Source organism: Gallinula chloropus, assembly GCF_964237585.1.
Source record: "Gallinula chloropus genome assembly, chromosome: 28".
NCBI classification, from domain to species: domain Eukaryota; kingdom Metazoa; phylum Chordata; class Aves; order Gruiformes; family Rallidae; genus Gallinula; species Gallinula chloropus.
This window is the reverse complement of record NC_140113.1, coordinates 2,000,236-2,024,022: the sequence shown is the minus strand read 5'-3', so window position 1 is coordinate 2,024,022 and position 23,787 is coordinate 2,000,236. Positions and strand designations below refer to the sequence as shown.

Here is a 23,787-nt window from a genome sequence, read left to right as displayed (position 1 = left end):
TTTAATAAAAATGAGATTGGGGCTTCCTTGTGTTCTTTGAGTCGGTCTCAGGGGAGCTCTTCAACCTACTTAACTGAAATTCTGTTTGAATATGTTGGAACAGATTCTGCCCCCAAGTCCAGCCTGTGCATGCCACAAAGCAAGGAGAGCAAAGCAGAAATTGTTTGGCTTAGGAGCAGTGTTGGGTCGGTATAAACAGTGCTGAGCTGCCTCCTCCTCCTAGACTCCACAGGCTCCGGCTCAGGTATCGTGGAAGGAGCGTGTGGTTGCACTTTCGGGATGTCGAGGCTGTACTGCAGCCTGGGAGCAGCTCTGGTAAGTAAGACTCTCTTCTTGAGAGCCCAAAACCAAGTGGTTTTGGTCTCAGTTGAACAACTTGCAAAATTTGGGATGAAAAGAGTTTTTGTGAGCGTATATTGTGCTTCACCTTTCTGTGCCAGGGTTCCTTTTGCTCCACATCTTCCAAGAGACACGGTGTGCATCTGTGTGTGTGTGTGTGTGTGTGTGTGACTGCACACATGTAATACCTGTGTGCTTGTTAAAATGGCTGTAGCTTGTATTTATTGGTAGTTAGAATACATCTATGCATCTCTTAATGGAATGTGTTAGCATTGTGTATCTGTACACCTAGATGCTATTCCACATGGTAGAAGTAATTCATCCAGAGGTACCTATCCTGAAAAATCCCACTTTATATAAAGCTTGATAAGGTTCTTGTTAACAGTAGTACAGTAATGTGATGAACAAGCTGTGGAACTTTAGGAACTTCAGGAAAATTAATCCTTCAGCTGGGTAAAAATTTACCATCCAAACCTTCTCTGAAGTTTCTCCTGAAATAACTGTGTGCAGAGGGTCACATCTGTATGGTGTATCCTGGTACTTCTCAACTGTGGTCCTGTAATGCTGCTTTTGGGGGAGCACCTCCCACTTTTTTCTCCCTTTGAGACTGGGAGTCAGTGACTTCTGGAAGTACTTTGGGTTTGGTCTAAACCACCTTTTCTGTGGGGTTGTTTTTTCCCCTCCTTCTGATTTACCATATTTCATGGCCCTTAATGTTTTAATCCTTTCTTACTGCAGGAATGGAGGAAGGAAGAGACAGTTGAGCTTCAAGAAGGACTGTGATGCTAGTGAAACTTCAGTGGCTGACCGCGTGTGCCATGGCACGCAGCACTCTTGCCCTGTTTCCCTCACCCTGTCCCTGGATTCCTGGATAGAATTCCCAGCTGCTGGATCTAGCTTAGATAAAACACACCAAGGCCTGGCCTGGGGGTCTTAAGTGCTTCTTTTCTGAGCAAAGCAAAGGTCAGATTTGAGGTATGACCCACTTTGATGTCTTTGCCTTGTTCAGAACACTGAACATTTCAAAAGAAGAAGAGACTTGAGGTGTTCAGGTTGCCCCTCCAAAATAATCCAGTGTCATTGTAGGCATAAATAAACCTCCACAGGTGAGTTCTGGATATGGTTTTCAGTGATGATGTTGCTCTAAACACTCTAATCTCCAGCATCTTCCACTACCCCTCCACCATCATCTTATTTGTGCAATAAAACCTATTGAGATGCAAGACACCCCTGTCAAAGGATGCCCTGGAATGTGCTCCCAGTGTGTGGTGTTATCTGGGTGGCTGGTGGGAACTGGAGGAGCTCGGTAGGGAAACAAGCAGCACAAGGAGGTGGCTGCATGGATGGGAAGGACAGCTGGAGTTGCATCTTTGGCTGAGGAGAGACCTTCTCCCCACCTCCCCTGCCCTGCCAGGAGGGTGCAGAGAGGTGGGCGATGGTCTCTTCAGCCAGGGGACAGGAGATGGGACAAGGGGCAATGGGCTCAAGCTGCCCCAGGGCAGGGTCAGAGCAGATGGGGGGGAAATGTTCTTCCCTGAAAGAGTTGTGGGACTGTGAAACAGGCTGCCCAGGGAGGGGCTGAGTCCCCTTCCCTGGGTGTGTTTAAAAAAGGGGAGATGAGGTGCTCAGGGATATGGTTGAGCACAGGACAAGAATAGTTGGACTCGATCTTAAAGGTCTTTTCCAACCGTGTGATTCTGCTTCTTACCACGAGGTGGGGTGGAGGGAGATGTTCAGCTGGAGTGGGAACTGTGGTGTGTCTGGCAGAAGAGGGGTGGGTGATGGGGATCAGTGGACCTGTGAGGAAATGTGCTGGGGGGTGCAAGACAGGAGAGTCTGAGGTTCTTCCCTGCAAGTTCCACGTCACCGCCGTGTGCTGGTAGTGAATATATTGACTGGTCCATCCTGATAGTGACTTTAAAACAGCAAATACCAGGCAGGTGTCTGTTAGGGGACTGTGGTGTGAGCTGGTACAGCCCCAGGAATCCAACCTCCACTGCGCGCTGTGTTTCCATACAGGACACTTGTTAAAGGAGGGGAGGTTTAAATTAGATACTAGGGGGAAGTTCTTTCCAGAGAGAGTGGTGAGGGGCTGGAACAGGCTGCCCAGAGAGGGGGTGGGTGCCCCATCCCTGGGGGTGTTCAAGGCCAGGTTGGATGGGGCCCTGGGCAACCTTGTGTAGCTCCAGGCCTGGAGGTTGGTGTCCCTGCCTGTGGCAGGGGGTTGGAGCTCTGTGACCCTTGGGGTCCCTTCCAACCCAGACCAGGCTGGGATTCTGTGCTCCCTGCAAAGTGCTGAACCTGGGAACCAAAGGCTCCTGGAGGCTATGCGCTGCAGAGGCTTCATCCCATCAAGGCAGGGACTAAAGAACTGTTGTAAAGCTGTTCAATTCAAATTTTGTCTAGGAAAGATAGCACCCCAGCCTGGTTGGGTTTGGAAGGGCCCCTAAAGCCCAGCCTGTGGCAGTGCCTGAGCGATGCTGCGTGTTCACAGCCTGGTTCTGTGTGTCACTCCACTCCCTTCCCCAGAGTCCCTGCTCAGTGAAGGTGTTCAGAGCTTAAGCCAGGGATTCCCAAAGAGCTGTAAACTTGGGGTTAACTAAAGTGTGTATGTTGGCTTTGCCTCCGGGCTTGAGACTATGGGTGAGTACTGCTGGTTTACACCAGTGAGTTTGAATACTAATGACATGAGGCTCAAACATCTGGGTCTCCTTATATAGTGTAGGAGAAGCTACCTGGTACTTTGATTGTCTCCTCTTTGGACCTGTTTGGTATCATCATCTGATGTTTCCCCATCTTTGAGTCAGTGTGTGGGTTAGTTCTTGCAGTCTGTGGTGTTAGAACCTAATCTGAGTTCATACAGTGGTTGGTAATCAGAGAGTGAGGAGGGGAAGCTTGTTCCAGGTGATCCCTGGACTGCTGAGCCACTAGTACCTAACCTGTGTGTACAGCTCTGGTACCTAACCTCTCCTTGTGTGCACCACACTAGTACCTAACCTGTGTGTACAACTAGTACCCAAACTGTGGGTGTCCATTCCCAGCCCAGGCCCTTGCAAACACATCCCCAGTTTCTCCAGTGACATACTGGTTTTCCCAGCTGTCCCTGGGATGGGCAGCAGCGCCCTGCAGTGTGGTTGTGCCCTTCTCACCAGTGCACTCTGTGTGGTGATGCGCTGAAAAGAAACGGTCCCCAGCCCAGAGCTGCTGCCTGTGTCCTGGGAGGTAAGAAAAGCTCTTGGGAGAGCAGCTCTCCTGTTGGGGCTCAGGGAAGGGGCTCTGTGTTTGGCTGGGGAGGGCTGGGGACAGGAGGAGGAGCAGACCTGGTCAGTTTGTACCTGGCAGTCCAGGGCACTCACACCTTTCTCTGGTTGGTGCTGTTGAGGTGAGAGCTGGCAGACAGCGGAGCTGCCCAAGGAGTGAAGAGCTCATAGTGTTGGACCCTGAGCAGCCCCTTGGACCCTGACTCAGCTGGTTGTTTCTGTTTGACACCCAACCATGTCACAGCTGGGAGACTTGACTGGGCTCCTGCTCACTCGGGCATGAGGTGAAAGGGGAAAGGGCAGGGTTATGGCTGCAGGTTCAGGTGATGTTGTTTGGGTCCATGGGTGGACAAACATCCTTACCACTTCCCTGGGTGCATTTCATACCCAGTTGAAAAAGTGAGGGCAGAAATGTGTAGAAAGAGACCTTTCAGCTTTTGTAACTCTAATTATCAGTTACTAACCAGTTGTTACTTGCAAAGGTTACATCTGAGTGTTTTGTTTCCTACCTAAGACTTCATCTGTAGGAAGTGCAGGTTGGTGCTTGGGTTGGCATGATCTGGAGGAGCAGCTGGGAACTCTCAGTAACAGAGGAGTGGATGCAAGTCTCCTCTCAGGAAGAATCACAACAACTAAAGGTCAGGACTGGTGTTTCATTGGCACTGGGAGGAGAATCGTGAGGAATTTAGCCCGGCTGGAGCTGTGAAATCAGCAGTTCTGTCTCCAACCACTGCAGCCTGTCACAGCAAAGCAGCACTTGGGATTTGGCACTCAGAGGGAAGACTAAAAACTACACAATGGAGTTAAGATGTCTAAAGACAAGACTGCTTTGAAGGTGGGGGTCATGCTGCTGTTGTTCTTAGTACTTTAGCACTGGAATGTGGTTTAAGGTAATGCTTTGCAGATGAACGAAGACTTCAGGAAGGGGAAGGAGGAGGAGAATGGCCAGATACCCATTTTGTTGTGGTTCTGCTCAAGGAAGGAGAGTGAGTAGAAGATCTCTGAGGTGAGATGTCTAGGTAAGTGAAGCAACAAGTTTTGGGGTGAGTGTGATGTTTCACTGTTCATTCCTGTCTGGGTTGGGCTAGGTTTGGGTAGTCCATGTCTCAAAACAAAAGCCAAAATCTGATCTTACAGAGTTTGAAGGCTCAGCATTGTAAAAATAAGTAGCTCAGATGTGTGATTTAGAGTGTGATTCAGCCTCCTGACTCAAGCAATGAAAAACTTCAGCACCCCATCCAAGCCCACCAGTGAGAGGCTTCAGAAGACAATTTGTCTGCCTCTGAAAGATGGGAGATTGCCTGCTCTCCAGGGTGCCTGTCTCTCTGCTGACCGCCTGCGTAGCTTAGGGGAGACTAAGAAACTTCTAGAAAACAAAGGTAAGTGCCTGTTGCACACCCAGGCACCAGGACATTTCCTCCTGCACAAGCCTAGCTGACTCCTGACATGGATTTTGGAGCATCTTCTCCAGGGATGTTTCAACTTCTTCCCCTGTGCTGAAAACCTGGGAGCTTTGCAAGTGGTGAGTGTCAAATACTGAGATGCAACACGGTGCAGAAACTCCTGGGCTTGTCTTGATCCATGGGGGTGAATCCAAGAGGCATCTCTGCTGCATGGTGGCTTTGCTCTGCATGGCCATGGTGTAGCCAAACACGTGTCTTGGGCACCCAGCAGAGTTTCAGGTGCCTTTGAATGCTACATAACGAATTTAAAGTGAGAATGGTGAATGCAGGTGATACTGTGCTGTGTCCTGTTCTGCATCTTCAGTACGATCTACTGGGGGGAAACTGGTGAGCAGTGGGGTGAGGAGCACCTGCCTGCAGTAAGGGCTGAAATGATGTGTGCAGATTTTACAGAAAGCTTTATTATCACAATAGACAGAGTGAGAAATTCCATAGGGAAAGAAATATGTGCAGCAAATCAGAGGGGAAGAGGCAAAGATGGACAACTCCCAGTGCCCACTGGCTGGGGAGACATTGACTCGAAGGAGTGTTCAGCATAGGTTATGTCTTGCTAATTAAAACCCCCTCCCCAGTAGCCAAGCCCTGTGTATTGTCTGGAGCTGCTTTGGAAACCTGAATCTGAAATTTTAAAGAGAAACTTGGTGTCCTGATAGATTGAAATAAAGACTTTCAAAACTGCTTGTGGAATGGCATCTTCAGAAGGTTACTCTAGAGAACTTGCACCGAGTCCTTTGGAAACCCATAGTGGGTTCCATTTAACAATGAGAGGCTTCCACTGTTTCCCACATTGCTTTGAGTTTTATTTTGCCACATGCTACAACATCCAGTTACCTTTTTTCTCCTGCCAGTGCCAGTAAAACACAAGCTGAGGTTTGTGTTGGTGGAGAAGAAAGGTCGCAGTGCTCTCTGCTGACTACATACTGTCTCCAGCAGCACCATGTCCAAAACTCATCCCTTCAGTAAATTCAGACCTGTAAAAAGAACTGATGCTCTGGAAGATGTCTCATAACACAGAGAGGAACCTGTACTTCAAGGTCAAGGCAAGTTAGTCACAGACAGCAGACCCGTGCTGGTGTCTCTGCTGTGAAGCTCATGCTCAAACTGAAGGGTCAGCTGGATGCAGATCCATTCAAGCTTTGGGTTTGTGGTGAATCTTCTCCTCAAGTTCAGCAGAACCACTGGGGACGTGTCATTCCCAAGTCAAAGCTTGTGTGGCCTAATAGGTGGGTTTTCTGCCAGGGTTCAGGAGCTGCTGTAAAGCCAAGGGCAGCTGCTGCTGCTGCTTTTCCTCTTGGTCAATAACCACAACCCCCCTGAATACCTTCCACAGGGAATTAGTTTATGGAAGTGGCTTTCTGTGATTGTTTTTTTTTTACCTTGCTGGACTTCAACAACCAGGTTCCTTCCCTGGTCACTCTCCAACCTTGTACACACAGCTGTAAGCTGGGGAACATCTGTATCACAGTGTCAGCCAGGATTTTTGTATTCCTAAGGGAAACAAGGGTTTCTGGGGGAGAGATTCAGGGCTGGAGCTTGTCTGTGCCATACGTGTGCCTCGCGCTGCCCGCACGCTCCCCAGTGGATTTGTGTTCCCAGCGCAAGGAGAGAGAGGCACCCTTTAGGGCCATCTGGGAAGGCAGTGGAAAACACTCTGAAGGTGCATCAGTAGGATTTCCTCTTGTCTGATCTTTTTTGAGGCTGAATAAGTAGTGTTCCATTCGCTGGGTGCCTTGGCTTGCCTGGGCTGGAGCCCCCCCTGCTTTGTCCCGGTGCTCCCGGGTTACAGGTGGGACAGAATTACAGCAGGTGATGCCCAGTGGCTCTGTCCAGATTCTGTGCTGCTTTCTGCTCTTCTAGGAATCTCTTCTGCAAATCTTTTGTCCCTGAGCCAGGGATAATTTTTCCTTGCTCTGTATGCCTGAAGTCCTGCGGATGTTGTGGGGTTGGGAGGTGCTGCCTGTGTTCGGCTTTGGCAGACGGAGGCTGCTGTTCCCTGCTGAGCAGCAGGTGCAAACTGGTGTAAATGTTCCCCCTAGAGCTGATTATTGAAAATACAAGTGGGGTTGGGATGGTACCATCCCAAGAACATCTCTTGAGATGGTAGCTGCCTTACTAACCACCTAACTCAGGCTTCTTCAGCTTTTCCACAATTCTTTTCCTGTTAAGAAGTCACTGAGCTGCCTCTGCCTCGTTGCAGCTGAAGATGAATTGTCCTCACTGCCTTTGGCCTTTTCTCACAGCAATAACGATGGGGTCACCTTTTTACCAGACCACAACCAGAAGTTCAGGCACATTTGAATTTGGTGTTTTCCATCTTTTAAATCCTGTTAGAGGCTCAGAGTGATTACAGACCCGGTCTGGAGACTGCGGAGTGATCAGAGCTCTTGGATTTGTCACAAGCTATGAGGCTGCACTGTCCCTGACACAACACTATTTTAGTTTTGCCTTCATAGAACAACCTCCTGGCTGCTGATTTCCCAAATCAAAACCTCTCTGCTAAAATGGATCTCACCAGATACCAGGAGATGTTACCACCACTTGATAAACTTGTGATACCCGAGGCAAGATGCGCGGAGTTACTTCATCAGCTCTTGATCTGTTGCTGATATTAAACATTCACTTTTGTCAGTAACAGTTTGTTCTTCCCCTTGTAGTGACCTTGAGGATGTGCTGGTTTGAGTTGTTCATGGTAGGACTGTGGGCTCCTGAGGCAGGGAAGGAAATCAGTGCCCTGAGTGACTGTGGAGACGCGTCCTGCATCCCCAGTGCTGAGCTCGGAAACCTCTGTTGGGTCATCGCAGGGTTCACGTTCTGTGTTGTAGTGTCCAGAGCTCACCAAGGAGAGGGGGGGACACGTGGAAAGCAGGATTCATTACGGCTGTCTTTTGATGTTGGCATGTGTGCTGGGTGGCTGGTGTGCCCATGGCACCCAGCGAGGGTCGAGGATGGGCACCAGTTACTGTGCTGTGCTGGAGGCATCTAAACTGGTCTGAAAAAACACCCTCTTAATGTTTGTAAGGGCAGGGAGTGATGGGACGAGGGGTGATGGGTTTAAACTAGAGCAGGGCAGGGTTAGATGAGGCCTGAGGAAGAAGTTCTTCCCTCTGAGGGTGGTGAGACCCTGGCCATGGGTACCCAGAGAGGTGGTGGAGGCCCCATCCCTGGAGACACTCAGGGTTAGGGGTGGATGAAGCTCTGAGCAACCTGCTCTAGCTAAAGGTGTCCCTGCTCTCTGCAGGGGTGGGACTGGGTGGCTTTAAAGGTCCCTCCCAACCCAATGCATTTGATGATGCTGATTGTGCCCAGAGAACTTTCTGTGAGTACACAGTTGGAGGGCAGTTAAGTGATGCTGGTGGGAGCTTAAGCTGCTTCCACGACTCAGCACTGCAGCAGCAGAGATGAAGCAAGAGGGAGGAATGGGATGAGATGGCATTTCAAGAGAGAAATCAATTCAGCGCCGTGAATCGCTGATTTAAAAGGCTTTTGTGGAAAAGGCTGCCCTGGGAAGCCTGGATTTTAAGGCTCTATTTGGGATTTGAATGTGGGAACAGATCCTTAGCTGGGAAAACCAACACAGTTGCAGTTGGGTCTGGTCACTGTACTAAAACAGCCGGTGAAAACATTGTGCAGCTGCTCCCTGCATCCCTGCAGTGGCAATGAATCTCCCTGTCCCTTGGAGAGTGAAAGGCTTCAGCCAGCTGTGCTATCTTTGAAACAGCTGGAAAATCCAGTTATGTCCCACCTGGAGGTTGAACTCTAGAGAAAATGTGGTTAATCTGACTTTTTAGATGAGAACCTTGTCATAATAAAAAACAATGATTTACAAAAAATCATCATAAATAAAACCAAACCTTGCAGAGTGCAGCCTGGCTGGTGGCACAGCGCTGGCCTGAAGGCTCAGACCTCTCTCCCATCTCTGCTGCCTTCTCATCTAATCCAGTTCCAGTTTTCTAAGACCTCCTGAAAGAACTGGGCTTGAAAAAACCCTCCAGACATGCAACCTTCAGCCCCCAGCTGCTTCCCACCCTGTGGCAGCAGCGGATCCGGGCTGCAGGGAGGAGCTGGCTCCTCGCCCCTGTGCAGCAGAGCTGTGTTCTCTGGACACCTGCTGCAAAGTCCCACAGTCTCCAGAGGGTAGAGAGGATTTTTCCACTCTTTGTGCCAAGTAAGGCCTTCCCCTTGCAGAGAGCATCCACGTATGCCATTCACAGTGTCAGTGTTTAGCACCAGGATCCCGTTCCCGGCAGCGGGAACGCTGTGAGCTACACCTGACAGATGTTGTAGTGAACACCCGTCTGATCCAACAAGGTTTCTTCAATCATTTCAATCACGTTATCTTTGGGATGCAGGTGGGGGGTCTCCACAGAAGGGAATTTCTCTGTGTTGCTGACTGGATCTTGCTGCAAAAAAAAAAGGAAACACCACGGGTTTAGTGTCTTAGGTGACCCCTGGGTTGTGTCTGCTCAGTGTTGGTGCTCCCCTGCTCACCCAGGCAGGCTGTACGTACCGGGGGGGCCTTGGGGGCAAAGTCCTTCTGGCAGACGTGTGCGATGATGCCAGCAGCCAGAGCGTCACCAAGGACGTTGGTCATCGTTCGGAACCGATCCCTAGGTGAGAGAGAGCTGTGAGGACCCAGTTGGTGGCCATGGCCAACGTGCCTGGGGTCTTCTATGGTTTTGAAACATGTCAACCCCTGTCCCTAACGTCTCTACCTTGCCCATGGCAAGTTGAGACAGTGCAGTACTGTTCCTGCAAGCACAGAGAGAAAGTGATGTGTGTGATGTCTGTGTGAGCCCTGACCATGAAGGTGCCAGGGCAGCTTTTTTCTCACCAGTCTTTAGAGATGCTTCCCAAACTGATGGATCATCAGAACTTTTTCTTACTGGGAGCTGCCATGAAACCCCCTTGAGATGCCTCTCAGAGGGAGGGAAACCTTGTTTATCCATCCACGGCACCTCTCAGCTCTCCAAGCACCTCTTCCACCAGTAGAAGGCGCCAGCGCATTGCTGGGTGGTGGTGCTGGGTACCCTGTGATGCTCAGGGATTGAACTTGCACTGTGGTTTCACCCAGAAAGTGAAACTCCCATTTATCTGAAGGAGAAAAGCAGTTGGGATACTCGATGCTGTTCCCTCTCTGAAGTATCCAGAGCAGCCACCTATGTGTTGAGTCTGTAGGCATCAGCATCTACTCTCTATGTTTTTTCACCTAGCTAGTTTGCTTTGTTTTTATCTTAAAGCAGCACCTTTCCCACACTGCCTGTGTTTGACTCCTGCTTGTCTGTGACACATGGAAACCTCAGTGTTTGTCTTCAGGTCAATCTGGGCTTCATCCATCAAGATGAAGACAGTCTCATTGGAAGATAGACTTCCTCAGTGGTGGATGCAGTCCTTTGAACATGTCATCCTTACCCATAGAAATTCCAGTGGTGGTTTAGTTCTGGTGACTGATGAGTTGCTGAGTAAATAAACACCAGAGGGGTTTTGCTGCCTCTGTTCAAGAGCTGTTGAGTTTTCTGCTGGGATTCAGTGTGCAGCCAGCTTGTACTTCACCTTGGTTCTGTTTTGATGTCCCATCTAGTTCTCCTTTCTGATTTTTAATGGTGAGCATGCCCATGTTTCAGAAGGAGAAACAGCAAACTGGGGCAGTGTTGCTGTAAAGAATTACTGGTGGTTTGTGGTTTATTACTGGTTTCTCTGATGATTTGGGTTTTTTCCCCCAGACATGATGCTTTTCCCTAAACAATTGCATGTTTCCAGCCCTTCTGTCTCTCTCTTTGTGTCATGAGTGGCTTTCTGGCTAATTTTACCTTTTCCTGGTAGGAAGCCAGATGCCTTTCACTCTGCCTTGTTCCTCTTCCAGGGATAATACTGCACCAAACCCAATCCTGCACTTGTGCTGCGACTCCTGTGCTGTCCATCCTCTTTATTTACAGAGGGGCAAGACTGTTATTTAAGATATTTCTAGGGAGTACATTGAGCACAGCAGCCTTGCACAGCGATGCTTCATGAAGACAAGACTATACACCTACTTTCCTCCTTTCTTACACCTGGCTGCTGGGGGAAGCAGCAGGATTTTGATCTCTGGAAGGTATAAAATGTGTGTTTCAGAAAGGTGGGGTTTGTTACTTGTTTGAGATCTCCAGCAAAGACCTTGTACAGTCAGGTAAGAAGTAAATAAAAGATCAGGACAAGCTGGTATGTCAAACTGGGCACCTTACTTGAGGAGTAGCTGGATACCATCACCACTTCTTCCACACAAGGTCCTTAATGAGGTCCTAGACCATGATGGGCACCTCAGAAGAGGAATGCCCCCAGTCCAGCTCTCCTTCAGGGGCTGGTTTGGGAACATGATGGGAAAATGAAGACTCTCATGCTTGGCTCCTGGCCTTGTTCTGTGATGCTTTAACCTCTGTTTGCCTCCCCTGAGAGCTGCCTCAGATGCTTCACCATGAGCTGGAACTCCGTGCCCACCCGTAACGTTGGGTCTGGAGGATACTTACAGAGCCCAGTCAACGGCGATGATGAGCGTGATGTCATCAGTCGGCAGCCCCACAGAGGTCAGCACGATCACCATGGTGACAAGTCCAGACTGGGGGATGCCAGCAGCCCCTATGCTTGCTGCTGTTGCTGTGATGCTGCAATGAGAAGGGTGCTGCTCAGTTACTCTTTGTTGGGGTTTCGGTTGGTTGGGTCTTGGGGAAAGAGAGGAGAATGAAAAGCAAACGTGTTTGCAGGGAAAGGAAGTTATTCTGTGTGGAAGGATTGGATCTGGCTTCCTCCACCTGCCTTCCTGTCCTGAAGGACCTGGCTGTGCATGGTGCAGCCAAGGGCTCACAGTGGGTACTCTTGGCTTTGTGGTTGAACGCTGCTCTGCCTTCCAGCATAGCCAGCCTGGCACTGCTCAACATCTGCAGCCACAGGTGCTTTGAGGCAGACACAGCCTTTATTCCCCTCTTCTGGAATGGGGTTATCCTGTCCCTGAAGGGGAGTAAACTGGACCTGCACAAACCCCATTGAGACCAATCATCCACACTGCTGGTGTTGACCTGCTCTAAGCACACTCTTCCTTCACAGTCTGGGTTTTATCTGCATGGATGGTCCTGGTGTGGCAGATCCTGTGGGTGCAGAGCTGGAGCTTTCCCTGCACACAGCGTGGGGGGTCAACACACGCTGCGCCCTTCCCTGCTCTTCAGCTTCCCAGCAGAGTTCACTCTGCAGGAGGAAAACTTCTGCCAAAGGGGAAAAGTGGGAGAAGGGGAATAGAGAGAGTGGGACCTCATTGCAGCAGAAACAGGAGGGGAATCAGCTTGTTCAAAGGGGAGATAATGGCAGGACAAGGGGGATGGAGTGAAGCTGGAGGAGGGAAGGGTGAGATGAGATCTTAGGGGGAAGTTCTTTGCAGAGAGAGTGGTGAGGGGCTGGAAGGGGCTGCCCAGAGAGGGGGTGGGTGCCCCATCCCTGGGGGTGTTCAAGGCCAGGTTGGCTGGGGCCCTGGGCAACCTTGTGTAGCTCCAGGCCTGGAGGTTGTTGTCCCTGCCTGTGGCAGGGGGGTTGGAGCTCTGTGACCCTTGGGGTCCCTCCCAACCCAGACTGTTCTATGATCCTATGATTCTATAAATTCCACTGCTGCAGTGAAACATTTACCTTATTGTTACAATTTGTCCCAAATCCAAGTCGTATTCATTGACCTGGGCAATGAAGATGGCAGCCACTGCCTCGTAGAGCGCCGTGCCATCCATGTTGATGGTGGCACCCACGGGCAGCACGAACCGTGCCACGCGTCGGTCTATCCCGTTGTTTTCCAGGAGACACTTCAGGGTGATGGGCAAGGTTGCTGAGCTGCAGAAGAAGGAAATGGTCAGTAATTGCCTCTGGTGTTTGTGGTTAGCTTTAGAGATAGGAGAGAATGGTAGGGAAACACACGTCCTCCTGGAGGCAGGTGCAGCAGTGGTAGTGCAGAGGTTGCTGCAGCACCCACAGCTCCCGTGGTTTGCATGGCCCAGGGGCAGGTGTAAGGAGCTGAGTAGTCAGCCAGCCTCTGGCTGCCAGGGGAGATCTCAGAATGTCGTTTCAGTGGCTCTGTGAGCAGCTCTACGTGGCTGTTACAGCTCTGTCCTGCATCCTTGGTCTCCACGTTGACCCTGCAGCCCCTCTGATGTGTGTACTGGGCAGCAGCTGCCAGCACTGGTCATGCTGGGGTCTACTCAGACCCTGTTGTTTGTTTCCTACGTGCTGTTGCCCCAGGAGCAGCTGCCTGGGCTCTTGCACCCTCTGACCTGTCTCTCTTGTTTCTGTCTAGCCAAGGATGGAGCTGTCACACAGGAGGCTGTGGAGGAAGAAGATGAAGAGGAAGGAAGGAAACACACGTGGAAAAGAAGCCAATGGGATTACTGGAGGCTCTGGGAGGCACTGGCAGAGTTCCTGGAAGGAGTTGGCTGCAGCACAGTGGCCCCCAGCCCCTGGCACAAGGAGCAGAGTGCCCACACCATCCTCTGCACCACAGCTTTCCAGCTTGCTCAGATGCTGTGGAGCAGGGGAGGGGACACAGTGCTGGGGACACAAGTGCAGGGGGACATCTGATAGTTAAAAGTGGAAGAGACCTGCAGCAGTGGGTGCTGGGGGAGGGAGCCACCATCCTGAATGGTTTTACTGGGATTATGCAGAGAAGCAACATGTGGGGAGGCCAGGAGAACCCTTGGCCTGGGCAGATGTTTACTAAGAAAATGTTTTGTGTCTTCCAGAAGGGCAGACAGTTTTCATGTAGAGTCTGTTTGTTGCTATAAGGGATGTTTTCCAATGAAAATAAACCAGATAAAATAACCTAAAATGATAAAATCTTCCCAGAGTAGACAGTGCTTTTCTTTGGCAGAGCTTGGGCTACGCAGGGGTTTTGGTTTAAGCTTTTCAATAAAGTGTTCAGAAGAGCTTTTTCAATTGAAACCTGGGATCATAACCCCCCACCCTGATTCACAGAGCACCTGCAGCACTCCTGCTCTGCATTCTTGGTAAGAAAACCCACTGCAGCACTGAAAGAAGCCCATGTGTGTGCAAACCTTGCTGCTTGGCTCTTGGAGAACTCCAAGAGAAGGTGAGCAGAAGAGCAACACAAGTTGGCCGGCTCTGGAGATGTACTGAGGACCAGGGCAGCTTCAAGCATCCCACTAACTGCCAAAAGGGGAAGCAATGGTGTTTGGAGTAGTGCTGGAGCATGAATTTGTCTCCAGTTCTGGGCTCCCTGGGATAAAAGAGACAGGGATCTCCTGGAGAGAGTCCAGAGGAGGGACAGAGATGCTGAAGGGCCTGGAGCATCTCCCCTGTGAGGAAAGGCTGAGTGAGCTGGGGCTGTTCAGCCTGGGGAAAAGAAGACTAAGGGGGGACCTTATTAATGTTTATCAATATCTTCAGTATGGGATGCAGGGGGAATGGGCAGCCCCTTTTCAGTGTCTGTGGGGACAGGACAAGGGGTGATGGCTGCAAGTTAGAGCAGAGGAAGAACTTTTCCCCAGTGAGGGTGAGGGAGCCCTGGGACAGGCTGCCCAGGGGGTGTGGAGTCTCCTTCTCTGGAGAGATTCCAGCCCTGTCTGGACACCGACCTGTGTGACCTGTCCCAGGGAGCTGCTTTGGCAGGGGGTTGGACCTGATGAGCTCTGGAGGTCCCTTCCCACCCCTGTGACTCTGTGATTCTATGATTTGAATTGTACCCCTTCTCCCCTCGCTCACCTGGCTGTACACACAGCCACGTCACCCTCAACTCCACCAGACCCCTTCTCAGCAGCACCAACATGTTTCAACCACGTTTTCCTACCTGGAGGATGTAGCCAGGGCGATCAGCAAGGCTTGCAGTATCCCCTGAATGAAAGCAAAGGGGTTTTTCTTGGTGATAAGCAGGAAAAGCAGAGGTAAGAGAACCAGCCCGTGGATGGCCAGCCCTGACACCACTGTAATGGCATAAAGTCCCAGCTTCTGGCCTATCACCGACGGATCCTCCATCTCCAGGATCTTCCCAGCAATGAGGAATACGATGCCAAAGGGGAAGTACCTGCAAAGAGGAGGCATCAAGGCTTATTTCTGGGGGTAGAGGAGTCGGTGCAGCGCTGATGGTTGGCACAGTGTTGGGTACCGCGTGGTACCGCCGCACAGAAATTCACCCAGCGCTCACAACAGGCGCCTGGAGACACAACCAGCATCACCAGGTAAGAAAACTGCAGCATCAGTCAAAACTCTGCTTACCAAACTGCCATGGAGACGATTTTCATGACTGCTTCGTTCAGGCACTGGCACACGTTGACCAGCGGCATCCCTCGCTCACCCATCTTGCCCAGGAGGAGCCCTGTAACCAAGCACATCAGGGTAGCACCAGTGTGTGACCTGCCCAGCATCCTGAGGCTGTGGTGGTCACAGAGTTGGGTTTCTCAAACTAACCCCCCCCACCAAACCTCTGGGTAGCCAACAGGCTCTGCATGGACACCTTGGTCTCAGTCCCACAAAGTCTCTAACTTTGGCATTGGCCACAAATACCATCTGCTGGGATCTCCACCAGCTTCCACCTGGTGTCCCCTCACCACCCCCTGCTTCAAGGGGGAACTGGTCCCCGTTTCCCACAGCACAGGGACGTGTGGTCTGGCCTTCCCTGCCCCCTTCCCATCTTCTGCCAGACAAACCCCATTTTCTACCTGTTCCTTCAACCTCTTCTCCCAGGTGCAGCTTCCCAGGGGTGTACAGATGCCCTTTCCACGCTGCCCATCGCTGGTGCTGCTCTCACCCACCCCGACCACGCACGGGCAGTTCGGCTGGGGGGCCAGGCCCTGCTGGGGTGACCTCTCAGTGCATCCTGCCCTGGCTCATCCTCACTCCCACACAGGCAGGCTGGGGCCCTGGTAATCTCAGAAGGGAAAAGCAGCTTCTCCTTGCTGCCTTGGCTTGAGGAGGACACGTGTCCTGGGAGCAGGAGCTTGCTGTGTTCTCTGGGTGCCCAGGCCCTGCAAGTGGTGGTGGTCCTGAGGCAGGGGTCTCAGAGACTTTTGTTGTCTGTAAGGAGCTTTGTGTGTGTCTCTGCCTGGTCGTGCTGTGACCATCTCCAGGCCCTCACCTTCAGACCTGGCTGCTCTCCCCAGGCCCTGGCGCTGCTCCGGTGTGCGCCGGTGCTGTGCTGGACACGCTGCCTCCACCTCAAATCCTCTAATTGGCTTTGTGGTTGCTTATGCACTAAGTTCAAGCTCTTTGCCCTCACTTCTTAATCTACAAGTAATCCTGCCCCAAGCTCATCTCGTTGCCTCCTACTCTTTCCCCTCCTGGTTCATCCCCTCTCCCCTCTCTCGCTCAGCCCTGCGCCCCGTGTCCTCCTCTTACGCCGCGAGTCAGCTCCAAGCTCCTTCTTCCTGTGACTTTCTCCTGCCAGCCTTCGTCCTCCCAATCCCTTGCACAATCTCTCCACTCAATCTCTGCTCTTTCCTCCTTCCTGAAGTTGCCACCAGCACCTTGTCCACGCAGGATGCTCCTCTACCTTCCTCAGAAAGCCCCACGACAAGTTCCCATGTGGTTGTGCCAGGCTCTAAGCCTGACCCAGCCTTCTCCTGCTGCCTGCAGGAGTGGGAATGCTGCTGGTGTGAAGGGTTCCAACAGATGCTTCAAGGTGGCCTTCACAAAGGTTACAGCTCATTTCAGGGGACTTCATAAAAAGGACCCTCCAGCCTAAGCGTGGTGTGGAAGCCCTCAGCACCCATCCTTGGGTCATACAGAAAATCCAGAGGCAGAACAGCTGCCTCAGTGCCTAGGACCTCTTTTGAGCTCCATTATGGATGGTACTGATGAAGGTGTTGGTACAAGATCCATGCTGTGCCCAGCTCCTCAGGGACTTGAGCAGTCAGAGCTAAAACAACCTCACCCCTCTGAGCATCCCGACCTCAATCCACAGCTCAGCGGTCACCACCCTGGGTTGCACCCACCACCCAACAGCCTTGTGCCCTGGGCTGGGGTGTGGAGAGGAGCCCTGTTGTCTACTGATTAGGTACCTATTGTTGCTGAGAAGATAACGATTCCCAGGACATTCATCTCATTGCTGGTGCCAGGCAAGGTCCTGTAGGTCATCTCGGGCGACGGCGTCAGCTCGAGGAACACGGGCCGGTGGATCGCGGGGTTTTCATCATCAGGGGCAAAGTAAATAAAGCTCAGAGATTTCCCTGGGATCTTTGGAAAGCCAGGAGACTTCACCACTGGGACCAGGACAGTTCGATACTGGAACAAAAAGTAAAGCAGTGAGGTTAGTGTGGTGTTGGCAGTGGCATCCGTCCCGCTCTCAGCGCTGGGCCGGGTGGTTCTGGAGGTTCAGAGTTTGGTTTTTGGGCAGTAAAAGGCTGGTGAGGGGAAGAGGAGCAAGAAACAAACAAGGGGAACTGTGGTGGTTCTCTGCAGACCTTGTCTCATTCATCTTAGCAAGGGTGCACTTCCCCAGGCAGACAGTCCTGAGTCAGGTCCCTGCAGGATGCTGGTGCAGAACTGGGTCAGTGCTGTGGTCCCCGTGAAGAGGCTCCTTCACCTCCATCCTTCTCCTTCTGGGGGCTGCTTTCCCTTCTCCCCTCCACCCTCTTTGGCCTCTCCCCTTTGCCAACCCCAGCCTTTCTTTCAACCCTCCCCATGCCCACTGCCTGCCCACCCCTCTGCCTGTGCTCCCCATCCCCTGGGCTTGAGAAGACACCACACAAGAGCTGGGTCCAAGGGAAGAGACGTGAGTCCCTGTCCCCAGCAGCACCCTCCCACCTGCAGCTGCCCACCCCTGGGGTGAGCAGAGGGTGGGGGGAGGCAGAGGAGACGGAAGGGTGGGGAGAGCAGCCCTGTCTGGAGCTGAGCACCCTGAGCACCATCCCAGCCGCCCGTGGCTGTGGGGTCAGGCAAACTCACCTGCTGGAATGAAGCTTCAATGAGGTTGGAAGGAAACATATTCCTGTAAGAGAGACACAGCACAGGGGTTACAGCACGTGGGGAGAGCACAGAGAGCCCTGGGAAGCTCCTCTGGCCAGCATGAGGCCAGGAGAAGGCCCCTCACAGCCAACACCAGCTCCATGTCCTCTGTGCAAGCTGAGGGTGAGGATGGGCTCAGAGGTGAGTGAAGCAGGACTGTGAACCACATAGAAAGCCTGAGGTTGGGACAGACAGACACCATCTCCAGCCCCCTGCTCAGAGCAGGGCAGCCCACAAGCTGGGTGCTCAAAGCCTCCTCCAGTCCATCAAACACCTCCAGAAATGGAGACCCTCCCCCAGCCCCTGGGCCTGGTGCTGCTCCCTGCTCCCAGTTAACTCTCCCCCGCTGCTTCAGCCCGGCCCTGGGGCAACTGGGTGGCTACAGGGACGTGTGTGAATCATAGAATCATAGAATCATAGACTGGTCTGGGTTGGAAGGGACCCCAAGGATCACAGAGCTCCAACCCCCCTGCCACAGGCAGGGACACCAACCTCCAGGCCTGGAGCTACACAAGGTTGCCCAGAGCCCCATCCAACCTGGCCTTGAACACCTCCAGGGATGGGGAATCCACTACCTCTCTGGGCAGCCTGTTCCAGCCCCTCACCACTCTTTCTGTAAAAAACTTCCCCCTAAGATCTAATTTAAACCTCCCCTCCTTCAGCTTTAATCCATCCCCCTTGTCCTGCCATTATCTCCCCTTTAACAAGCTGATTCCCCTCCTGTTTCTCTGCTCCCTCCAGGGACTGGGAGGCTGCAATGAGGTCCCCCCACAGCCTTCTCTTCTCCAGGCTGAACCAGCCCAGCTCCCTCAGCCTCTGTAGGGCAGCTGCTCCAGCCCTCTAATCATCCTTGTGGCTCCTCTGAACCCTCTCCAACAGTTCCACATCCAACAGGGGTGTGGGGAGAACCCAACCCCCCCATCACTGGGCCCTGAAGTGCCAATGCCTGCTCAGCACAGCCAGTGGTTCTCTTGGCTCCCTTAAACATCTCAGTGTCTCCTGGGAAGTCGATGCCTCGTGGAAACATCTTGCCTGGGAAACACCACGTGGCTCCTCCTGAAACCCAGTGACCCACCTGATTAAATCCAGTAAGGCATCAGCAGAGCTCAGCACCACCTTCCCCACCGAGTAGTCATCCTTCTGGGCAGCTGCACCTGGGTGGATGCTGACCACGAGGATGATCCCAATGGTCACTGCCATGAAGGTTGTCCAAAGGTAGTAGGTGATGGTGATCACCCCCATCTTCCCACAGGCCTTGGAGTCCATGGTGGCCAACCCAGACATGAGGCTGCAGCAGAAAAGGTTGTGCTCAGCACAAGATGCATTTGATGGGTAAAATCTCCAAGGTGGGAGAAGTTTCCATAGGGTTTTTTTTTTAACAAAGGCTTAAGGGCATCACTGCTGCCTTCAGGATCTCATACCCAGGCTCATGGAAACCCCATCTGAGCTGTGAAGGGCTGGAGACACCTCTCTGTGTCCTTTTTCAAAGTCTGGCCATATTTTATGGTTTCTTCAGGGGATAAGAAGTGACTATGAGGGTATTCTGATGGTGAATAACTTGCACTGCTTGTTCTGTGTGTGATGCCTTCAAGCTCTGATGCCCTGTGCTGCTGCTGCTGAGTGTCTCTGTGGATGGTGAAGGGTTTCTAAGCTGCTGGTGAGGGTGGATCCAGCTGCCCAAGGAGGAGCTGCTGGTTCAGGCTTCATGCACACATAAGCTTTGATAAGAAGTTCTCCATAAGCTACTTTTAAACAAAACTGGGCTAAAAATAGAGGTGATGTCACAGGCTGCACCCACAGGGAGAGCTGGACAGTAGTGGTACCACCATGGGAGGCGAACGGGAGCATCTGGGGGCTGCCCCATGTGCACACAGACCCCCTCTGAGCCCTGGCCAAACACTGGTGGTGCTCAGCAGCATCCCCATGACCCCCAGGCAGGGTGTGATGGAGTCAGAGGCTGTGGTGGTGAATGCCACCTTTGGGTGAGGTGGTGGCCAACCCACAGATTCCCTCCGGCAGCCACGTGTCCAGGAGGAGGGAGACCCTGGGAAGCTGAACAGGGGCCACAGAAACAACATGTTGGCTTTGAGAGGCTTGGGGAGCTCCAGAGCTGAGCCCCAACCTGGGCAAATCCATCCCTGGAGTGGACCCCTCTCCTCTGAGATGATGCACAGGGGGGAAGATGCCACTTCACCATCATTCAGTAATGAAATTCCACATGCAGGAAAGATCCTGGGACCCCTGTGCTGACCCCACACCCACAGGCAGGAGAGTGAAGGAAACCCCCTGGAAGTGCACCAGGGAAGCGGGTTGGGGTGCTGGAGGGGAGCAGCAAGAAGTGTGGCCAGGATAGAGACCACTGTGCTCCCCAGAACACCCCAAAGCAAAGGGCACAGCAGGCAAGCAGCAGAGAAGTGAGATGTCTCAGGGATGTGGGTCAGCATGGGACAGGAATGGTTGGACTTGATGATCTTAAAGGTCTTTTCCAACCTGGTGACTCTGTGATGTCACCAAGGGAAAAAAGCTAATTAGGTGTTTCTAGAACGTGGCAGCAAGTGCCTGGACTCTGGAAACCCTTGTCAAGAGCTGGCTCAGACCTGGGGGGCTCCATCAGCTGCTTCTTGTTTCCAGGTCTGGGTGGGCTGGTAGAAGTGCAGACGTGGGCAGAGTGCTGGGGGATGGTTGCAGCTTCCACCTGCACGTTCTCAACATCCTCTAAAGAGGGAAATCTGCTCTGAGTTTAAGCAGCTGCCCATTGCCAAGAGCCACAGACAGTCCTGGCATTGTCAGTTGGCTGGGACCAAAAGGAAGGGACCCACCCCAGCAGGGTCTGGCCTGGGTGCAGGTGTCTACCAAATCCTGGTGAGGGTTTGTTCCAGACTTTTGCTGGGAGATCATGGGGTTTGATGGACACCAAGCCAGGGGATGCTGCTCGGTTGCTTGCTGGCTGTTTGGGTTCAGGGTTATTCTCACCCCAGGCAGTTTTGGGGCAACCTGCTCAATGTGATGGAGAAGCAGAAGCTGGTGTCTTACCTGGAGGTGATCAAGGGCAGGATCAGCATCTTCAGCATCCTCATGAGGAGCTCTCCAGGAAAGGAAAAATACTGCTTCTCCTGCACACAGAGCAGAACTGTTGTGTGAGGTCAGAGCTGACAAGTGGACACTGATCACAGGTTAAGGGCTCAAGCCTCATAAATTCACCTTTTCCCCAAGCAGACCCAGCTCTGAGCTTGGTTCTGAGCCAGAAGCTGCTCCTCATGGCACCCAGAGACAGTGTTCCTCTGGCTGTTCCTTGCCAGGAGCTGAGTCAGGGATGGAAAATACCCAACTGGGGAACTCATCTGTGAACTAGAGAGGGGTGTGTGGGGCTGGTCCCCTGCCAAAAGCATCCTTGGGTCCACCACCCTGTAGGGAATGGTCCCCAGACCTCCACCACTGGCTCCTCCCCAGCATCATGACCTGGGTTACTGGGGAGAAGCAGCTCGACTGTGAGTTCCCTGAAGCTGTTGGGTGCAGCCTGGAGCCAGCAGCAACAGGTAGAAATCCCTTGTGGCTGCAAATGGCAAAGCTGAGCTCAGGGGCAACCCACGTGTCCAGCCCATCTGTGGGGTGAGCTCCCAGTGCACCAAGGGAGGTTAACACCCCGTGCCATGAATCCACCTGCACATTCCTCACATGGGCATGGGAGAAAGCTGCCTGGAGAGAGAATCCCAAAGCCCAGACCCCACAGCCATCACCAGCAGCCACCTGGCCAGCATCCCCCCCCATCCATCCCTTCATCCCTCCAGCCCTTCACCCACCCATCATCCCTCAATGCCTCTCTCCATGCACCAACCTTCTGACTGCAGAGGTGCCTCCATCAATCCACACATTCCCCTCCCCTCCTCCCTCCCTGCCTCCTCCCTGTGTGGAACAGATCTGAGGTGACCCCCAAGCCAAGCAGGTTCTCCTGGTTACACTGGAGTAACCAACACCACCAGGCTTTGAGGGATGCTAAGGCAAACTGCTCAATGGGCACTGCTGTCCCTCTGCTCCCCCCCTGGTGTGGGACATAACGGGCCTGGAGAGTAGATATGAGCAGCATCTCTTCTGTCAGTGGGCTGCTCAGGCTCGTGGCACCAGATGCTTCTCCAGCCCCTTGTGTGCTGCATGGATTTTGGGACACCAGGAGGAGCAGTGGCTGCTGGGGGCTGCAGGGCTCTGGCAGTGGGGCAGGGTGGGCAGGAGGGAGATTACACCCAGCTTGCACTAAGTAAAACGCTCATCCCCGCTGTGGGTGGTGATGCCAAAGGGTGTAATTGAAGTGACAAGACTCTGCTAAAGCCCAGTGGGTGACACGGGGCTGTTCCAGCTCCAGCTCCAGCTCCAGCAGCAGCATCCTCCCTCCCCAGCTCCGCCAGCGCAGCCCAAGGTCAGGGCTGAGTGTGATGACATTTGCCAGCACAATGCTGCTAAGCTGGCACCCTGCCTCCTCCATCTGTGACTCCAAGGGTCCTCAGAGGAAGGTGACCCCTGGAAGCCCCCCCAGGCTCCCCATCAACCTTATGTATATTCTCCCAGAGAGTGGAAAGGAGTTTTGGTTGAGCATCCCAACAGCTGCAGTGGGAAGCAGGAGGAGCTCAGCCCTCAGCCCCCAGTGCTGCTGTGTGTGGGGGGAGCCTGTTACTGAGCATCAAGCACCCATTCCCCCGTTCCCATCACACCTGGAGGCTCCCACAGTCCCATGGGGTGGGCCCAGAGCAACCCCCCACCCAGCAGAGGCAGCAGGTTTGTCCTGCAGCTTTGGTGTTTGTTGGCAGGCAAAGCAAACAAGAAAAGCCCTGGGGACTCAGCTGTCCCAAGAGGTGGTTCTCTTGGGCAGGAGCTTTTGCTTTTGGGGCCCTTGATGGTGATATCACCCTGACCACCCTGTTCCACCTCCCTCCCTCCCCTCCCTGCCCCAGCCAGGCTTACCAGCTCCGTCAGCTCCAGCGCCCGCAGCAGGAACCCCAGGAGGCATCCGGTGGCCACCGACAGCATCGACAGGGTCAGGAGCCCATTTTTACACCAGAAAGCTCGTACCCACCTCCAGACCCGCAGGCAGGTGCTGGACAGAGAGTTCAGCAGAGCTCTCCTGACCTGCTCCCACATGGTGCCCCTCAGCCACCCCAGGGATGCCCCTCAGAGCAGCTCCCGGCCCCACTCATTGCCCTGGGCACCGCTGCACCAACAGCCCCCTGGCCTTGCTGGAGCCCAGCACACCCACTGCTAATCCCCAGGGCCAAAAAGCTTCAGGGCTATTTGGAGCCATTCCCATAATGGAAAGTGACGTCTTCAACTGGTTAAGCTGGGTTTGGCATCCAGCCTTCCCAGTGCTGAGCCCTCCCAGGTTAACCCTCTGCTCCCACCCACCCCTCCTGGGAGTGGGGCTGCGTGCTGCAAGGCTGAGAGCAGCGGTTCAGCTCCCCTCCCATCACACCTCCCCATCCCAAAGGATTTGGGTCCTGCTGCTGCCCCATGGCTGGGGGGGCTTGGTGAGGGCAAAGCTTGCACAGGAAGGCTGTTTCCTGGTGACTGGAAGGGTTTCTCATGCTGCTCCACAGTCTGTCAGCCCCTTGCTGAATGTACCCACAGGAGTATAAGACCTGCCCCCCACCCCTGCCGGCTCTTCAGGGAAGTTGCCCCCAGGCTGCAGGATGCTGCTGGGAAATCTGGTCAATAATCATTGCTGCCCAAGATATTTTAGAGTATTTCTATGTCCAGCTTGAGTCTGGCTCAGGCCAGGAGTC

The 23,787-nt window shown here is 53.0% G+C and overlaps 1 protein-coding gene across 1 annotated transcript; it reads right to left on the bottom strand.

Annotated features, from left to right (window-relative positions):
• Positions 1–9,324: 9,324 nt before the first annotated feature.
• On the bottom strand, positions 9,325–23,191 carry LOC311201982 (excitatory amino acid transporter 5-like; the record flags this gene model as incomplete). The annotated part of the gene is made up of 11 exons (XM_084276492.1): positions 22,973–23,191; positions 21,053–21,132; positions 19,095–19,307; positions 17,960–18,002; positions 17,074–17,296; positions 15,293–15,392; positions 14,868–15,101; positions 12,707–12,901; positions 11,563–11,697; positions 9,570–9,669; positions 9,325–9,462 (listed from the first exon to the last, which is right to left on the bottom strand). The coding sequence occupies exons 1-11, from the start codon at positions 23,147–23,149 to the stop codon at positions 9,325–9,327; spliced, it is 1,638 nt and encodes a 545-aa protein (XP_084132618.1). The 5' UTR covers positions 23,150–23,191.
• Positions 23,192–23,787: the final 596 nt, after the last annotated feature.